The 20,613-nt window shown below is 44.4% G+C and overlaps 1 protein-coding gene across 2 annotated transcripts in view; it reads right to left on the minus strand.

Moving 5' to 3' along the window:
* The window catches only part of SARM1 (sterile alpha and TIR motif containing 1), a 100,584-nt gene that overhangs the window by 43,770 nt on the left and 36,201 nt on the right, over positions 1-20,613 (minus strand). For both annotated transcript variants that reach the window (XM_089657495.1, XM_089657502.1), the window contains exons 4-5: positions 10,559-10,771; positions 9,482-9,573 (exon numbers count right to left, since the gene is read on the minus strand). In XM_089657495.1, the coding sequence (XP_089513621.1) occupies positions 9,482-9,573; positions 10,559-10,771 (305 nt within the window). The remainder of the gene's footprint in view (positions 1-9,481; positions 9,574-10,558; positions 10,772-20,613) is intronic.

The raw sequence follows: 20,613 nt of genomic DNA on the forward strand, positions 1-20,613 counted from the left end.
AGCGGGTGATGGAGCGGGGGCTGGGGCGGGCAGAACCGCCGTATCTTTATCACGGTTTTCCCAGGCCACCAAATGGCGACGCTGCATATGCTGCCGCAACGCTGTAGTCCCAACATGGGCCCCCTGGCCACGCTTGACTTTCTGGCCACATAGTCGACAGACGGCTACGTTTACTTCCTCGGGCGGCTTGACGAAAAATTGCCACACCGCCGAGTAGGAAACTTTGCCCCCGATACTCCTCACTGGCTGACTGCTGCTTCCTCCGTGCACACCGGCACCACTACTGGCCGTGGTGGTAGGCTGCAGTGGAGCTGGTGCTCTACTCCGTGGCCGTTTGGCTCCACTGACACTGCTGCGACCCTGCTGCCTCCTGGGCAACCCACCGACTGTTTCGCTCGCTGCCAAGCTGCCACCCTCTTCTCCTGATGATGCAGAAAAAATTGCCTGATGACAACGAGGCTGCCAAGTGCGATCAACCTCCTCATCATCAAGTAGGGTCTCCGCCTCACTACTAGCCCCCTCGGCTGCGTCTGGGTCAGGAGACAGACCTGTCTCTAGACCGGCTACCGAGCCACTCTCCTCGCCACTACTTCTTCGCCTGGCTGCTGAAAAGGCGGATGTCTCCCCCCGTTCCTGACCGCCCTCTGTTAGCTCTTCCTCACTGTACAGTGGGGCTGAGCCCACAGCATGCGATACTTCGCTTGGTGAGGGAACACCAAAGGACAGGGGCAGGTAGAGGACACGTGATTTCAGTGGGCTTGGTCCCGGGCCATGCCAACTAACGGTTGTGTCTGACGTACCCACCGACCGTTGGCTGTAGGTGTCAGAGGTGACCTGGGAAGAGGAAGACGACCGAGCCAACCAATCGATGACGGCAGGGTTGTCGGTGGAGACACGACCGCTGGATGACACCGGGAGCACTGGCCTCTGGCTGCGAATACTGCTGCCTCGACCCCTTCCTCTGCTGCCACGTCTGCTCGCTCCTAAAACATTGCCTCCTCTGCCACTCCTCTGCATGTTGTCTGACATACTCTTTAATTCAACGATTCTGTGTCCCTGAGTAACAATTCTGTGTCCCTGAGTAACAATTCTGTGTCTGTCCCTGAGTAACAATTCTGTGGCCCTAAGTAACGGTTCTGTGGCCCTCAGTAACAATTCTGTGTCCCTCAGTAACAATTCTGTGTCTGTCCCTGAGTAACAATTCTGTGGCCCTAAGTAACGGTTCTGTGGCCCTCAGTAACAATTCTGTGTCCCTGATTAACGTTTATGTGGCCCTAAGTAACGGTTCTGTGGCCCTCAGTAACAATTCTGTGTCCCTGAGTAACAATTCTGTGTCTGTCCGAGTAACAATTCTGTGGCCCTAAGTAACAGTTCTGTGGCCCTCAGTAACAATTCTGTGTCCCTGAGTAACAATTCTGTGGCCCTAAGTAACGGTTCTGTGGCCCTCAGTAACAATTCTGTGTCCCTGGGTAACAATTCTGTGGCCCTAAGTAACGGTTCTGTGGCCCTCAGTAACAATTCTGTGTCCCTGAGTAACAATTCTGTGTCTGTCCGAGTAACAATTCTGTGGCCCTCAGTAACAGTTCTGTGGCCCTCAGTAACAATTCTGTGTCCCTGAGTAACAACTCTGTGGCCCTAAGTAACGGTTCTGTGGCCCTCAGTAACAATTCTGTGTCCCTCAGTAACAATTCTGTGTCTGTCCCTGAGTAACAATTCTGTGGCCCTAAGTAACGGTTCTGTGGCCCTCAGTAACAATTCTGTGTCCCTCAGTAACAATTCTGTGTCCCTCAGTAACAATTCTGTGTCTGTCCCTGATTAACGTTTACGTGGCCCTAAGTAACGGTTCTGTGGCCCTCAGTAACAATTCTGTGTCCCTGATTAACGTTTCTGTGGCCCTAAGTAACGGTTCTGTGTCTGTCCCTGATTAACGTTTACGTGGCCCTAAGTAACGGTTCTGTGGCCCTCAGTAACAATTCTGTGTCCCTGATTAACGTTTCTGTGGCCCTAAGTAACGGTTCTGTGGCCCTCAGTAACAATTCTGTGTCCCTCAAGAAACAATTCTGTGTCTGTCCGTGAGTAACAATTCTGTGGCCCTAAGTAACGGTTCTGTGGCCCTCAGTAACAATTCTGTGTCCCTGATTAACGTTTATGTGGCCCTAAGTAACGGTTCTGTGGCCCTCAGTAACAATTCTGTGTCCCTGAGTAACAATTCTGTGTCTGTCCGAGTAACAATTCTGTGGCCCTAAGTAACAGTTCTGTGGCCCTCAGTAACAATTCTGTGTCCCTGAGTAACAATTCTGTGGCCCTAAGTAACGGTTCTGTGGCCCTCAGTAACAATTCTGTGTCCCTGAGTAACAATTCTGTGGCCCTAAGTAACGGTTTTGTGGCCCTCAGTAACAATTCTGTGTCCCTCAGTAACAATTCTGTGTCTGTCCCTGATTAACGTTTACGTGGCCCTAAGTAACGGTTCTGTGGCCCTCAGTAACAATTCTGTGTCCCTGATTAACGTTTCTGTGGCCCTAAGTAACGGTTCTGATGCCCTCAGTAAGAATTCTGTGTCCCTCAAGAAACAATTCTGTGTCTGTCCCTGAGTAACAATTCTGTGGCCCTAAGTAACGGTTCTGTGGCCCTCAGTAACAATTCTGTGTCCCTGATTAACTTTTATGTGGCCCTAAGTAACGGTTCTGTGGCCCTCAGTAACAATTCTGTGTCCCTGATTAACGTTTCTGTGGCCCTAAGTAACGGTTCTGTGGCCCTCAGTAACAATTCTGTGTCCCTCAGTAACAATTCTGTGTCTGTCCCTGAGTAACAATTCTGTGGCCCTAAGTAACGGTTCTGTGGCCCTCAGTAACAATTCTGTGTCCCTGAGTAACAATTCTGTGGCCCTAAGTAACGGTTCTGTGGCCCTCAGTAACAATTCTGTGTCCCTGAGTAACAATTCTGTGGCCCTAAGTAACGGTTGTGGCCCTCAGTAACAATTCTGTGTCCCTCAGTAACAATTCTGTGTCTGTCCCTGAGTAACAATTATGTGGCCCTAAGTAACGGTTATGTGGCCCTCAGTAACAATTATGTGTCCCTGAGTAACGTTTCTGTGGCCCTAAGTAACGGTTCTGTGGCCCTCAGTAACAATTCTGTGTCCCTGATTAACTTTTATGTGGCCCTAAGTAACGGTTCTGTGGCCCTCAGTAACAATTCTGTGTCCCTGATTAACGTTTCTGTGGCCCTAAGTAACGGTTCTGTGGCCCTCAGTAACAATTCTGTGTCCCTCAGTAACAATTCTGTGTCTGTCCCTGAGTAACAATTCTGTGGCCCTAAGTAACAGTTCTGTGGCCCTCAGTAACAATTCTGTGTCTCTGAGTAACAATTCTGTGGCCCTAAGTAACGGTTCTGTGGCCCTCAGTAACAATTCTGTGTCCCTGAGTAACAATTCGGTGGCCCTAAGTAACGGTTGTGGCCCTCAGTAACAATTCTGTGTCCCTCAGTAACAATTCTGTGTCTGTCCCTGAGTAACAATTATGTGGCCCTAAGTAACGGTTATGTGGCCCTCAGTAACAATTCTGTGTCCCTGAGTAACGTTTCTGTGGCCCTAAGTAACGGTTCTGTGGCCCTCAGTAACAATTCTGTGTCCCTGAGTAACAATTCTGTGTCTGTCCGAGTAACAATTCTGTGGCCCTAAGTAACAGTTCTGTGGCCCTCAGTAACAATTCTGTGTCCCTGAGTAACAATTCTGTGGCCCTAAGTAACGGTTCTGTGGCCCTCAGTAACAATTCTGTGTCCCTGAGTAACAATTCTGTGGCCCTAAGTAACGGTTGTGGCCCTCAGTAACAATTCTGTGTCCCTCAGTAATAATTCTGTGTCTGTCCCTGAGTAACAATTATGTGGCCCTAAGTAACGGTTATGTGGCCCTCAGTAACAATTCTGTGTCCCTGAGTAACGTTTCTGTGGCCCTAAGTAACGGTTCTGTGGCCCTCAGTAACAATTCTGTGTCCCTGAGTAACAATTCTGTGTCTGTCCCTGAGTAACAATTCTGTGGCCCTAAGTAACGGTTCTGTGGCCCTCAGTAACAATTCTGTGTCCCTGAGTAACGTTTCTGTGGCCCTAAGTAACAATTCTGTGGCCCTCAGTAACAATTCTGTGTCTGTCCCTGAGTAACAATTCTGTGGCCCTAACTAACGTTTCTGTGGCCCTAAGTAACAGTTCTGTGGCCCTCAGTAACAATTCTCTGTCCCTGAGTAACGTTTCTGTGGCCCTAAGTAACAATTCTGTGGCCCTCAGTAACAATTCTGTGTCTGTCCCTGAGTAACAATTCTGTGGCCCTAACTAACGTTTTTGTAGCCCTAAGTAACAGTTCTGTGGCCCTCAGTAACAATTCTGTGTCTGTCCCTGAGTAACAATTCTGTGGCCCTAACTAACGTTTCTGTGGCCCTAAGTAACAGTTCTGTGGCCCTCAGTAACAATTCTGTGTCCCTGAGTAACGTTTCTGTGGCCCTAAGTAACAATTCTGTGGCCCTCAGTAACAATTCTGTGTCTGTCCCTGAGTAACAATTCTGTGGCCCTAACTAACGTTTCTGTGGCCCTAAGTAACAGTTCTGTGGCCCTCAGTAACAATTCTGTGTCTGTCCCTGAGTAACAATTCTGTGGTCCTAACTAACGTTTCTGTGGCCCTAAGTAACAATTCTCTGGCACTCAGTAACAATTCTGTCTGTCCCTGAGTAACAATTCTGTGGCCCTAATAACGTTTCTGTGGCCCTAAGTAACAGTTCTGTGGCCCTCAGTAACAATTCTGTGTCCCTGAGTAACAATTCTGTGGCCCTAAGTAACGGTTGTGGCCCTCAGTAACAATTCTGTGTCCCTCAGTAACAATTCTGTGTCTGTCCCTGAGTAACAATTATGTGGCCCTAAGTAACGGTTATGTGGCCCTCAGTAACAATTCTGTGTCCCTGAGTAACGTTTCTGTGGCCCTAAGTAACGGTTCTGTGGCCCTCAGTAACAATTCTGTGTCCCTGAGTAACAATTCTGTGTCTGTCCCTGAGTAACAATTCTGTGGCCCTAAGTAACGGTTCTGTGGCCCTCAGTAACAATTCTGTGTCCCTGAGTAACGTTTCTGTGGCCCTAAGTAACAATTCTGTGGCCCTCAGTAACAATTCTGTGTCTGTCCCTGAGTAACAATTCTGTGGCCCTAACTAACGTTTCTGTGGCCCTAAGTAACAGTTCTGTGGCCCTCAGTAACAATTCTCTGTCCCTGAGTAACGTTTCTGTGGCCCTAAGTAACAATTCTGTGGCCCTCAGTAACAATTCTGTGTCTGTCCCTGAGTAACAATTCTGTGGCCCTAACTAACGTTTTTGTAGCCCTAAGTAACAGTTCTGTGGCCCTCAGTAACAATTCTGTGTCTGTCCCTGAGTAACAATTCTGTGGCCCTAACTAACGTTTCTGTGGCCCTAAGTAACAATTCTCTGGCACTCAGTAACAATTCTGTCTGTCCCTGAGTAACAATTCTGTGGCCCTAACTAACGTTTCTGTGGCCCTAAGTAACAGTTCTGTGGCCCTCAGTAACAATTCTGTGTCCCTGAGTAACGTTTCTGTGGCCCTAAGTAACAATTCTGTGGCCCTCAGTAACAATTCTGTGTCTGTCCCTGAGTAACAATTCTGTGGCCCTAACTAACGTTTCTGTGGCCCTAAGTAACAGTTCTGTGGCCCTCAGTAACAATTCTGTGTCTGTCCCTGAGTAACAATTCTGTGGCCCTAACTAACGTTTCTGTGGCCCTAAGTAACAGTTCTGTGGCCCTCAGTAACAATTCTGTGTCTGTCCCTGAGTAACAATTCTGTGGCCCTAACTAACGTTTCTGTGGCCCTAAGTAACAATTCTCTGGCGCTCAGTAACAATTCTGTCTGTCCCTGAGTAACAATTCTGTGGCCCTAATAACGTTTCTGTGGCCCTAAGTAACAGTTCTGTGGCCCTCAGTAACAATTCTGTGTCTGTCCCTGAGTAACAATTCTGTGGCCCTAACTAACGTTTCTGTGGCCCTAAGTAACAATTCTCTGGCACTCAGTAACAATTCTGTCTGTCCCTGAGTAACAATTCTGTGGCCCTAATAACGTTTCTGTGGCCCTAAGTAACAGTTCTGTGGCCCTCAGTAACAATTCTGTGTCTGTCCCTGAGTAACAATTCTGTGGCCCTAACTAACGTTTCTGTGGCCCTAAGTAACAATTCTCTGGCACTCAGTAACAATTCTGTCTGTCCCTGAGTAACAATTCTGTGGCCCTAACTAGCGTTTCTTTGGCCCTAAGTAACGATTCTGTGGCCCTCATTAACAATTCTGTGTCCCTGAGTAATGCTTCTCTGTCCCTAAGTAACGTTTCTCTGTCCCCAAGTAACGTTTCTGTGGCCCTAACTCTGTCCCTAATACAGAGCGGTCTGCCTCTCTTGAATGACTGGAGGCAAATGAAGAATTCTAAAATGGCCGCTATTTATAGCTCGACCATTACACAGTGCTGGCTGGCTGGCTGCTGATTGGCTAATGCGATCACATGTCATTAAGGAATGCATTATGGGTCAGCGCGCCTTGTCTGCGCGCCTTCCCAGACATCCCCGCTCCGTCGCCGCACATGTCCGCCGCCATTTTAGGAAAAATTTCGATTCGCGCGTCCGAAGTAGGCTATTTTTCGGATTCGGCGCGCAGACTCCAATATTCGACTCGAATTCCACTTCGCCTACTTCGATTCGCTCATCTCTATTGGTAATGGTTGCGGAATGGCCCTGTTGAATTGAATGGAACAGTTTTACAGCCTGTCAACTCAACATGCCATGTTAAATTTGTCACAGCACGTGAACAGCCCCCTCCAGCTGTATTTTAGACTTTAGGTGGCAGGCCAGGGGGTGGTAAAACTGCAACTCAGCCACCTGTTTTTACCACCCCCTGGCTGCCTGGTGTGAATGAGGCTTTAAAGGATAAGTTCACCTTTCATAACATGTTACACCCATATTCAGGGTGTAACATGTAACATGTTATGAAATTACCACACCCCCGATCTCCTGCTTTTCCCTCGCTAGCTGTCAAAATTTTACAAAAATGCGGCCATGTGCGGCTCCGCCCATCCAGCAGTGTCACTCATTCACAGTATACAAAGTAATAGCCTCTGTACACTGCCCTACAAAGTAATAGCCTCTGTACACTGCCCTACAAACTAATAGCCTCTGTACACTGCCCTACGAAGTAATAGCCTCTGTACACTGCCCTACAAAGTAATAGCCTCTGTACACTGCCCTACGAAGTAATAGCCTCTGTACACTGCCCTACAAAGTAATAGCCTCTGTACACTGCCCTACGAAGTAATAGCCTCTGTACACTGCCCTACAAAGTAATAGCCTCTGTACACTGTCCTACGAAGTAATAGCCTTTGTACACTGCCCTACAAAGTAATAGCCTCTGTACACTGCCCTACGAAGTAATAGCCTCTGTACACTGCCCTACAAAGTAATAGCCTCTGTACACTGCCCTACGAAGTAATAGCCTCTGTACACTGCCCTACAAAGTAATAGCCTCTGTACACTGCCCTACGAAGTAATAGCCTCTGTACACTGCCCTACGAAGTAATAGCCTTTGTACACTGCCCTACGAAGTAATAGCCTCTGTACACTGCCCTACAAAGTAATAGCCTTTGTACACTGCCCTACAAACTAATAGCCTCTGTACACTGCCCTACAAACTAATAGCCTCTGTACACTGCCCTACAAAGTAATAGCCTCTGTACACTGGCCTATACATTAATAACCTCTGTACACTGCCCTACAAAGTAATAGCCTCTGTACACTGCCCTACAAACTAATAGCCTCTGTACACTGCCCTACAAAGTAATAGCCTCTGTACACTGCCCTACAAAGTAATAGCCTCTGTACACTGCCCTACAAAGTAATAGCCTCTGTACACTGCCCTACAAAGTAATAGCCTCTGTACACTGCTGTACAAAATTCTTGCCCTATCTTCTGCCCTGTCAAACCCTGTACACTGCCCTGCTGACTTCCCATCCTCTGCCCCCGACATTCTTTTACTGCACCCCCACATTAGACAGGTTAGATCAGGGGCGCACTGACAACTCACGGGGCCCCCGGGCATTAGCGGATCATGGGGCCCCTGTGTCCTAGCCCAAACTCAAAAAAGCCTATGAAAAAGGTACCAGGGGCATCTCGTGGGGCCCCCTACTGACCCTGGGCCCTCGGGCAGTGCCCGAGTTTCCAAATGGTCAGTCTGCCCCTGGGCTAGATCCAGCCCTGCTTTACAGACCTCTTTGCTACCCCTTTCATGTGTTTAGTTTTGATCTACTCAGAATGCAGTCCCATATATTCCTTTGTGATCTGTTATATCTAGGAATACTAATAGGTTCCAAACATTCCTATATTATAGACACACACTTTTTGTTTAGGTTTTCATAGTTCTCAACCGAACATAATCTAATTACAGTATATTATTTTGCATTTACTCCTGTGAACAGTCTGTGATTAGGCTTCTCTTTTCATTTGTCTTGAACAATTTGACAACTAACCATTTGTCTGTGTAATACATTCCTTCTGTGTATGCCAGTGGTCTCCAAACTGCGGCCCAGGGGCCGGATGCGGCGGGACAGTGAGACAGTTTCTGCCACTGACACCAATGATGGGGCACTATTCCTCCCCCTGATACCAATGATGGGGCACTGTTCCTCCCACTGATACCAATGATGGGGCACTATTCCTCCCACTGATACAAATAATGGAGCTAGGGTTGCCACCTTATCTCTTTAAAACCGAATACATATTAACTACACAGGTTCTATGGCTGATTAAGGTGGTAATTAAATTCATTTAGTGATTTATCTGCATTAAATTAGCCTCAGAACCTGTGTAATTAATATGTGTTGTGTTTTAAAGGAATGAGATGGCAACCATATATGGGGCACTATTCCTCCTATTGACACCAATGATGGGGCACTATTCTGCCCATTGATACCAATGATGGGCACTATTCCTCCCACTGATACCAACAATGGGGCTCTATTACTCCCCCTAATACCAATGATGAGGCATTATTTTCTTCCACTGACGTCAGCACATTTTCTTCTCCCACTGGCCACAGTCTGCCCCCCCTAGAGTTTGAAAGACAGTAAACTGGCCCTTTGTTGACAAAGTTTAGAGACCCCTGGCGTATGCTATATTGCAGATACCTTGCATTATCTATTCCTTTAGCTGAATATGTACAACATAAATGCACTTCTTTGTCAACACTAATGTTGTTACTTTATGTCTACTTTAAAAAGTTTTGGATTAACAAAATAACATCAAATGTTTGTCAGTAATGGTGCATGTCAAAGATAAAACCAAAATTAAGAAATGTTTGCTCTGCCTATGCATTTTAATTATGCAGACATTTAATTACAGAACAGATATATACTGTATTTGTACCAAGTTTCATACTAGGCTGTCATATCTCTAAAGCACGCACTGACCTCTTCCTGACAATGCTGGAGGTCATACCCAAATCTTCCGTCAGGTCTGTCTCATTCAGCCTCAGCAGAAGGTCACCATCAATCTGATGTTCCTGCCATAAACAATACAGTGTCACATGGAGATACATAGACAGACGGCATGGACATACAGAATACTGTGTGCTGCCTCCAGCAGTATATGGGCAATGCAGTTGCATTTGTGTAAATAGCCTATGCTTTTCTTTAGTTAATTGTTTTTGGTTATGTTGACCTGTGGCCATTGTTTTAAATGCATGTATTTTTCGTTATTTCCACTCTTGGTCTGAAAAAATTCCATCTTCCCCATTAGTGAGCTCCTGTATCTCTCATACAAAGCACACATTGAGGGTAGGAGAAACAAATGTTAATTTTGACTGCCTTAAACACTTCAATATCACGATCACTGCATCTTAAAGTGGTTCTAAAGACAGAAGGTTTTTTGCCTTATTTCATCCTATGCATTACGGTAAATAAGCCTTTTGGTTTCTATGCATGAGAGCCATGGTTCTCCTGGGTCTCTCTCTCCTCATTGGCTCACACCTCACATAGCAGCAGGAGCCCTTGGTTCCTGTTGCTGTCAATCACAGCCAGTGAGCCCGTGAGATGAGGATGGGGCAGAGCTGTGCTCTGTGTGTAAATAGACAATGTCCATTTATAGGAGCATGGCTCAGGAGCAAGCCTGCTAGAGTGCCCCCATAGCAAGCAGTTTGCTATTGGTGCACTCGACATGGGAAAGGAGCCAGGACCTCCAGCAAGGGACCCCAAAAGAATAGGATCGGGGCTGCTCTGTGCAAAACCTTTGCACAGAGTAGGTAAGCATTACTTGTTTGTTATTTATTTTAACTGCAACCTTTAGAATCACTTTAATGTTTGACTCAACTGTTCTGCATGCAATAAAGATATTCATGGACTCCAAATCTTTGGTGAGTTCATCCACCTGATGAAGACTGTCTACAGTAATTGTCTCTACTATATTCAGGCCAGGCATAGAGGTCTTAGGAAGGGATAGGTCACTATCACAATAGCTGGAGTCAGAATATACTGTATGTCATTACTTACCATAAATACTTTTGAGAATTTGTCAAAGCCAATCTGCTGCAGCCAGTTTTGAACTTCTAGAGGTTTCCAGTTGGGTACTGAACGTGCAATGCGGGATGGGACCTCCTCTCCCATCATCTGGAGGGCTTTTTTAGCCAGGGCAGAAACTGTGCAGTCTACGGAGTAACAAACAATTCGCCGTAGGCTTTGTGTAGCTCCAATTTCATTGAATATCTAGAATAGTAAAGAAGAACCAATGAGGCAAAGGGTTTTTTTTTAGTTAAATCACTAACAGGGCCAGATTTTGGGTACAGCATTCAACTTCCTGCAAAGATTCTATTGTGAAATGCCAGTGTATATATATATAAGAGGGAAAATGAAAAAAAATTGTATATATGTATTTGTTTTTCTTTAAAGTGTTTGTATGCCAAGACTTCCTTTTGTAGTTTTGGATGGAACAGGAAAGATTGGAACACCTGTCAAGTTTTTACTACTACAATTGCATCTTTTTGACTGTAATCACAGTAATATTTTATATTACAACGGTAATAATCTTGCATGTGGGGTTTGTAAAGATTCATGATTTTTACAGATGTCCATGAATGTCCGTTACGAACCTAAAATGTCCATAAATCAGGGCCTTTTTAAGGTGGAGTACTTGCACCTCCGTCACTTGAGACTCAGAGCAAGTTGGACTTATTTTTCCATTGAAACAGGGAGTGAGCAGGTGGCTGCATTTTCCAATATTGCTCCCCTAGTTCCAGCTTCAGCCCTGGGATAACTTTGGTTATAAAGTGGCCAGTGAGAGCTGCACTCTGTACATACCGCATCCCTGAACTCTGTGCTCCATACATACAGCACCCTTGTACATTGCGCTGTGTATGTAGTACACTCCTGAATGGTGAACTCTATACGTAGCACACTCCTAAACTCTGCGCTCTGTACGTACCGCACCTCTGAACCCTGTGGTCTGTATGTACCGCACCCCTGAACTCTGTGGTCTGTATGTATCGCACTCCTGAACTCTGTGGTCTGTATGTACCGCACCCCTGAACTCTGCGGTCTGTATGTACTGCACCCCTGAACTCTGTGGTCTGTATATGCCGTACCCCTGAACTCTGCACTGTGCATGTACTGCACCCCTGAACTGAACTTTTTACATAAAACACCCCTGACCTCTGCAGTCTGTATGTATGGCACCCCTGAACTCTGTACATACTGCGGCCCTGAACTCCGCATTCTATACATACCACATCCCTGACCTTTGCACTTGTATGTACCGCATCCCTAAAGTGCCCTGTATGTACTGTACCCCTGAACTTTATGTTCTGTATTTACCGCACACCTGAACTCTGCACTGTGTAAGTAGTGCATGCCTGAACACTGTGTTCTGTTCATACCGCACTCCTGAACTGTGTGCTGTGTACGTTGCACACTCCTGAACTCTGCACTCTGTACTTACCATACCCCTGAACTTTGTGCTCTGTAGATACTTCACACCTGAACTTTGAGCACTGTTCATACTGCAGCCCTGAATTCTGTGCTCTGTACTTACCACACCAAACTCGTGTTGTGTACATAGCGCACTCCGGAACTCTGCGCTCTGTACATACTGCACCCCTGAACTTTGAACTCTGTATTTTGTGCACCCCTGAATTCTGCACTGTGTACGGACCACACCTCTGAACTCTGCCCTGTGTACAGATTGTGCCCCTGAACTCTACTACTGTCTCCTGAATGTCTGTTTTATTCCAGTTGAATGAGAATTTTGCAATAGGCAAGTTTGACAAGCGATGATGTCTGTGACATTTGTCATGTTGAGTTAAAATTGCTGCGCCATGAAGCTAAATATTGAGGTCATGGCAATGTGTACTTACCCAAACAGCTGCTATGTACACTTAGAGGTAGGTGGTCAGGGGGTGGTTCTGTTTAATTATCCTTTTTAAGCCACTCCCATTATTAGAAGCAATTCAGCCATGGCCATTGCTCTCTGTGGCATTCATAGCAATACTTTTTTTTCAACTGTTTCTCAAGTTGGTTAATTTTTGTCTTGCTGTATCGACTTTTTATATATGTAAATCAGGTAGTTTTCTCCTGGGTATTGTCAGCGTTTACATTTTGTGTTTATACTGTTTAAATATCGAATGTCTTTAAGTTTCTAATAGGAGTTCTTCCATTTTTAAGGTTGTCAGTATAAAATGTGCTCTGACACAAATTTCCATGTTTGTCAGTAAAAAAAACTCATGGGAGGTTGGTAACCCTGAGGGGGGTGTAAACACATTCTTTCCAACTAGGTAGATTTATCTTCACATCTTTTGTACTGGTGACAACTGAGACATGAAATCCAAAATGTTTTGGTTGTCATCAGAGTAGGAGTTTGGGAGAAATTTCCATTGAGAACGCTTGTTCTGATGGTAACTGTCTAAAATAGGATTTTCCTTTACTTTGTAGAGATTTTCTCTCCTTATTTCTTTCTTATTTTTACTGGGAGTAAAGATAAATCTGCCCAACAGGGCAAAACAGGTTAAAAAAACAAATTAAATGGGATTCTCACACTATCCAAGCTCCAGAAATGTTTTGGCTATACATAGGGTCATCTTAAAAAATAAGTAAAATTTAGGGTCCAGGACATTTAGGACACTGTTGCAGGTTTTTTTTTTACTGTACTTTCAGAGCAAAAAACCTGTTGCATTTCCTACTAGCGATGATTTCTTAGAGCCTGTTGGAATACAGTGTTCATGTACAGGAGTTAGACTAAAAAATGGAAACACTACATGATTTGCAGGTGTGAAAGTGACAACATGTTTCATGTTTGAAGAGCTACCCTTGTGAGGGCAGCTTGTATGCTGTCCCGGTTTCCCCTTATTTCGCCCCGCAGCCAGGCACAGTGTATTCCTTCAGCTTAATACACACACAAACACACTTCCACTCCTTGTCTCCAATGACCAGTCTTGGGGGTGTTTGTTTTGGAGTTTTATTGTAGAAATGGGGATAGGGATGGGGAATTGTAGTAGGACACTCCAAAATTAGAACTATTCACACTGAGGACATCTAGCTGATCTCTTAGTTGAGCACTTTTGACGTCTTAGCTGAAGTAACTAGCAGACTTCCCTTTACTTTGTAGCAACAAGTAGTTTAGGAGTGAGAAAAGTCCCTTTTTGCAGTAGTAGTAGTTACAGGTCTGAGCTCCTCAAGTATAAGCCAGTTATGATAGGCTGCGACAGCCCAAAGGTAAGGTAGCAACACTTGGACTAGCTCTTCAGAACGCTAGCCAGTGTTCCCTTTTTCCAGACCCACACTGACTATCAAACACCAGGGGAGGTAGCAAGCACACAGAGTCCCCAAATTCCTCAATGTCAGTACTCACAAGGCTCAAGGACAGAATGGTTGCCTCCTTCCATTCTGTCAAGCAAAACCCTCCAGTGATAACAGACAGAGCTTTGGTGGACAGCTCCCCTCAGTCAGCTTACTGAAGAACCAGGGTCTCTCTCTTTAACTTCAGGCCCTCAGGTCAAACCACCTGAGGCCACATGGCAGCAAGCGCCAGGCGAGGCACCCTGCCTCCAGCCTGGCTGGTGCAATCCACTCCCGGGAAAGACACTGGACCCATGTGCTCTCCGAATATAAATACCACTCCCAGCAGTCAATGGGGCAACCCTTCCCTGTAATTGGCCAAGGCTGTAAGAGACAAAAAGAATAAGAAAACAACTGCTGCAAAAGCAACTGCAGAGTTCAATCTCCGTGTTCACTTTTGCAACAGTTGTTTTCTTGTAATTCCAGGTTACAATCTTGCTTACGCTTATCAGACAACATTTTCCCAGACACTGTATATGCTGTCATAACCTTTCATACTGTACCTCGCAACACGGCAAATAAATTAGCAACTTCAGTCACAGAGGCATCAGCTAAGCGGGCACCAACAATTTGCCCTCTTTGAAGCTCAGTAAGCTCTGACTCAACTCTCTACTACTAGCAGTGCATGCAGTGAATGTCGTAATTAAGACTTCCCACCTGTTAGCTAAGTGTCTCCTCACACAGCAGAAGCAAGTGTTACATCACTTCCGCTTTCAAAGCTTTTTGAAACATGTCCTCACTTTCACACCTGCAAATCATGTAATGTTTCCATCTTTTTGTCCAACTCCATGTATTTGGTGCAACAACTACATCAGTATTCTGTAGGGATATATTCTTCAACCAGTAGATGGCAGTGTTTATAAGTTTGTAGCTGCATCTATGGTACTGTGTACTCTATGTCTTTTCACTATATAAAGTTTCCTTTTTCCTGGTTGCAATGAGGCAAGCATAGAAACACATGTGGACTCAGCACTGTAGGGCTATATACAGAATCTCTAACAGGTTATGGGCCCAGATGTCCAGTCATAGCCAGATACAGCAAATAAGTGCAAGATACAGCAACAGAATAAAAGAAAATGACCAGTAACACGGCTACAACAAAAATTTCATTTACAAAACTGACAAACCAGAACTACCAGTCTTGGAAATTCAAGATGAAAATGCTGCTAATAAGAGAAGGTATACGGAAATGTATACATGAAGTCAGACCAGGACAGCCTTCAGATGATTGGATAGAGAAAGACCAGAAAGCTCAGAGCTCAATCTCTCATAGCATAAAAGATGATCAAATCATATGTACATACATGTATCTAAGTGTGAAACTGAAGAAATGTGGGAAGAATTACAAAAGGTACATGAAAGAGCTAATCTCAGCAATAAACTGCATTTGATTTGACTAGAAAGCTATACCAAACCAAAATGATGAAAGGCCAAGATATGCAGGATTACATAAGGCACACCTTGGAAATGGTTGAATCCCTGAGAGGTATAGGAGACGAAATAAAAGATTTTAATGTCGCAGCACTATTACTTAGTGGTTTACCAGAAAGTTATAAAAACACTTGTCACGGCACTTGATGCATGACCAGATGATGAACAGACATTGGAATATGTTAAGGACAAGCTTATGGATGAGTATACAGGTGAAACTCAAAAAATTAGAATATCGTGCAAAAGTTAATTTATTTCAGTAATGCAACTTAAAAGGTGAAACTAATATATGAGATAGACTCATTACATGCAACGCAAGATAGTTCAAGCAGTGATTTGTCATAATTGTGATGATTATGGCTTACAGCTCATGAAAACCCCAAATCCACAATCTCAGAAAATTAGAATATTGTGAAAAGGTGCAATATTCTAGGCTCAAAGTGTCCCACTCTAATCAGCTAATTAAGCCATAACACCTGCAAAGGGTTCCTGAGCCTTTAAATGGTCTCTCAGTCTGGTTCAGTAGGAATCACAATCATGGGAAAGACTGCTGACCTGACAGTTGTGCAGAAAACCATCACTGACACCCTCCATAAGAAGGGAAAGCCTCAAAAGGCAATTGCAAAAGAAGTTGGATGTTCCCAAAGTGCTGTATCAAAACACATTAATAGAAAATTATGTGGAAGGGAAAAGTGTGGAAGAAAAAGGTGCACAAGCAGCAGGGATGACCGCAGCCTGGAGAGGATTGTCAGGAAAAGGCCATTCAAAAGTGTTGGGGACTTTCACAAGGAGTGGACTGAGGCTGGAGTCAGTGCATCAAGAGCCACCACACATAGACAGATCCTGCACATGGGCTTCAAATATCGTATTCCTCTTGTCAAGCCGCTCCTGAACAACAAACAAAGTCAGATGCGTCTTACCTGGGCTAAAGAAAAACAGACCTGGTCTGTTGCTCAGTGATCCAAAGTCCTCTTTTCTGATGAGAGCAACTTTTGCATCTCATTTGGAAACCAAGGACCCAGAGTATGGAGGAAGAATGGAGAGGCACACACTGCAAGATGCTTGAAGTCCAGTGTGAAGTTTCCACAGTCTGTGTTGATTTGGGGAGCCATGTCATCTGCTGGTGTTGGTCCACTGTGATTCATTAAGTCCAGGGTCAATGCAGCCGTCTACCAGGAGATTTTGGAGCACTTCACGCTTCCTTCCACAGACAAGCTTTATGGGGATGCTGACTTCATTTTCCAGCAGGACTTGGCACCTGCCCAGATGAGCACCAAAACCTGGTTCAATGACCGTGGGATTGCTGTGCTTGATTGGCCAGCAAACTCGACTGACCTGAACCCCATAGAGAATCTATGGGGCATTGCCAAGAGAAAGATGAGAGACATGAGACCGAACAATGCAGAAGAGCTGAAGGCCGCTATTGAAGCATCCTGGTCTTCCATAACACCTCAGCAGTGCCACAGGCTGATAGGTTCCATGCCACGCCGCATTGAGGCAGTAATTACTGCAAAAGGGGCCCAAACCAAGTACTGAGTACATATGCATGCTTATACTTTTCAGAGGTCTGATATTGTTCTCTGTACAATCCTTGTTTTATTAATTGCATGTAATATTCTTATTTTCTGAGATTGTGGATTTGGGGTTTTCATGAGCTGTAAGTCATAATCATCACAATTATGACAAATCACAACTTGAACTATCTTGCTTTGCATGTAATGAGTCTATCTCATATATTAGTTTCACCTTTTAAGTTGCATTACTGAAATAAATGAACTTTTGCACGATATTCTAATTGTTCGAGTTTCACCTGTAAGTGTAAAACAGAAAGCATTAATAGTGACGGTACCTCTGTCACAGAGTCTGCTTTAAAGATTGAAAATAGGAATAAAAACAGTAACATGCTACAAGAAACACATGAATGCTTTGTGTGCAAGAAACTGATTTTGTTTCAGGTAATATGTTTTTCACTCCAAAAGTTGCACCTCATCTTGCATGCATGGTTTGTTGATTCAAGAGCTATGAGTCACATGACAGAAATTTCTTTAATCACCTTGACCAGAGTAAAACAAAAAATCACCACAGCTAATGGGCAAATGATGGAATCAGAAGGAATAGGAGATGGTTTTCTTTACTGTCCTATTTTCCAGAGTGTCACCAGAAAGGTACCTGTGAAAAATGTCATGTATGGCTCTGCTCTTGACACTAATCTGTTGTCAGTGGAGAAGCTCACTTAACAAGGTAATGTAGTGACCTTCCAAGGTGACAGTTGTGCCACCACAAAAGGGAATATCTTACCTGCAAAGGCTAAAATTACAGATTAACTGTATCAGCTAAACTGCAATGAGGTGGTTAATACTGCCAAAGAGGAAAAATATACAAACTGCATTCACACATGGCACAGATGCCTTGGCCACAGAAGTCCTAATATAATAAAGAAATTTACTGAGAATGACTATCCAAGTGGAATAAAAATTAGTCCATGTGCTCAAACAATCAAATGCACCAGCTGTATAAAAAAAATGTCAAGAAAAACCTTTCCAAAGCAGAGTAACAGCAGAACTAAAAAAACCTCTGGACTTCCGGGAATTCATTCAGATCTTTGTGGTACACTGAAAAAGATGACTCCAGGAAAGAAGAGATATTTTCTCAAGCTCAAGCAACAAATTTGGCAAATTGTCGAGTGTACTACGCACAGATAATGGAACTGAATATACAGGTGATAACACACAGGCGATTGTCAGGAAGCATGGCATAATATTTCAAACTACTATACCGTACAACCCTGAACAAAATGGGGGTACTTGTGGGATACAGTGAATCTCAAAAGGGATACAGAATTCTACACCAAGACACATAAAAGATAACCATCTCTAGAAGTGTAATTGCCAATGAAACATCAGTGTGTTCAAAATTTCATGAACTAACACAAACACTTCAAACTGAGGGAAATTCCACATCAGTGTCACTTGAAGATAAGCAACAAAATGACACAGAATAGAATTTAAAGCAGACAGCCCAAATACTGTAAAAGAAGAAACCAGGCCACAAGAAACTTCAATCAGGAGATCCACCAGAAGCAATACAGGCATCCCAGCCAAACGTTGGTCCTATGTTGTTCACAAAGCCTTGAAACCAAAGCTAGATTCATGGGATGAGATGCAAAGACTTCTGACCCATGAGAAACAAAAGTGGATGAGAGCTGCTGATGAAGAAACTGACAAAACCACTTACAAGAAACAGATTTAAGGAACTAAGATCCTAAATGGGACTAATATAAGGAGTAGTTGTTGAGTGGGGGTGTTGGAATACAGTGTTCATGTAGTTTGTGCAACCACTACATCATATTAAGTAGAGATATATTCTTCAACCAGCAGATGGTGTTTATAAATTTGTAGCTTCATCTACCGTATTTTTCGCCGTATAAGACGCACCTGACCATAAGACGCACCTAGGTTTTAGAGGTAGAAAACAGGAAAAAAAAAATTCTGAACAAATGGACTGCAGACACAGTACAGGAGATGACCAGAGACTGCGGACAGCACAGGGATGACCAGAGACTGCGGACAGCACAGGGATGACCAGAGACTGCGGACAGCACAGGGATGACCAGAGACTGCGGACAGCACAGGGATGACCAGAGACTGCGGACAGCACAGGGATGACCAGAGACTGCGGACAGTACAGATGACTGCTGACCTTTGGGGAAGTGGAGAGCGGGTACCTGAATTTGACAGGTACCAGCTCTTACTTCCGCAGAGTTTTTGTTTGATCTTACCTGTTCCTCGATCCAGCCGCGCGCTGTCTTCTGTAATGGCACTCTGCATGACAGCCGGGTGCCCAGTGCGCATGAGCGAGAAGCACTTGCGCTTTGTGATTGGTCCGGCGGCTTCTGGGATCTGTCATGTGTCCCAGGTACCGCCTTACCATTCACAAAAAGCACCGCTTCTTGCGCATGCGCACTTGGCACCCGGCTGTCATGCCCAGTGCCCACACTACAGAAGCCGGGAAGACAGCACGCCGCTGGATAGAGGAACAGGTAAGGTCCCGCTGCAGAGCTGAGCGGCCGGCCCGGTATTCTGACACGGCCGCGGTGGAAATACCGGACCGGCCGCTCCATATTCGCCCCATAAGACGCACTGACATTTCCCCCCCAGTTTTGGGGAAGAAAAAGTGCGTCTTATACGGCGAAAAATACGGTATGTTACTGTATACTCTATGTATTTTCACTAAAGTTTCATGTTTACTGGTTGCAATGAAGCAAGCAGATAAACACATGTGGACTGTGCACTGTCTGTTCTGCAGGGCTATATACAGAATCTTCAAAAGAGCCAAAACTTTGCTCATTTAATCTGAATTATGAAACCAACCTTAATTCTAGGCAAAAAAAACACAAAAAATGTGTGGAGCTATGATAATTTTCTCATAGATTATAAAACATCCAACAAAAATATTCACGGATTATTTGAACAATTATAACATACTATTTTAATGCTAGGCTTTTGAGAAACTTGATATACAGTACTGTGCAAAAGTTTTAGGCAGGTGTGAAAAAAATGCTGTAAATTAAGAATGATTTCAGAAATAGCAGTGTTAATTGTTTTTTTAATCAATTAACAAAATGGAAAGTAAATGAACAAAAGAATAATCTAAATCATATCTATATTTGGCGTAACCACCCTTTGCCTTCAAAACAGCATGAATTCTTCTAGGTACACTTGCACACAGTTTTGGAGGAACTCAGAAGGTAGGTTGTTCCAAACATCTTGAAGAACTAACCAAAGATCTTCTGTGGATGTAGGCTGCCTCTGATCCTTCTGTTTCCTCATGTAATCCCAGACAGACTTGATAATGTAGAGATCAGGGCTCTGTGAGGGCCACACCGTCACTTCTAGGACTCTGTTTTTCTTTGCACTGAAGATAGTTTTTCATGACACTGGCTGTATTTTTAGGGTTTGTGAGTTACCTAGCCTTATTTCCACATCCTGTGCATGAAAACATAGGAACCGGGGTGCAAAAGAATGGCAGCAAATGGATGGATGAGTCAAAATTTGAAATATTTGGCTGTAGCAGGAGGAAATTTGTTCGTGAAGGGCTAGAGAGCGGTACAATAGTGAGTGTCTGCAGGCAACAGTAAAGCATGATGGAGGTTCCTTGCAAGTATGGGGCTGCATTTCTGCAAATGGAGTTGGAGATTTGGTCAGGATCAGTGGTGTCTTCAATTCTGAGAAATACAGGCAGATACTTATTCATAATGCCATACCATCAGGGAGGTGTGTGATTGGCCACAA

Source organism: Staurois parvus, unplaced genomic scaffold (genome assembly GCF_062004578.1).
Source record: "Staurois parvus isolate SC_StPar_1 unplaced genomic scaffold, SC_StPar_1.0 ptg000029l, whole genome shotgun sequence".
NCBI lineage: Eukaryota > Metazoa > Chordata > Amphibia > Anura > Ranidae > Staurois > Staurois parvus.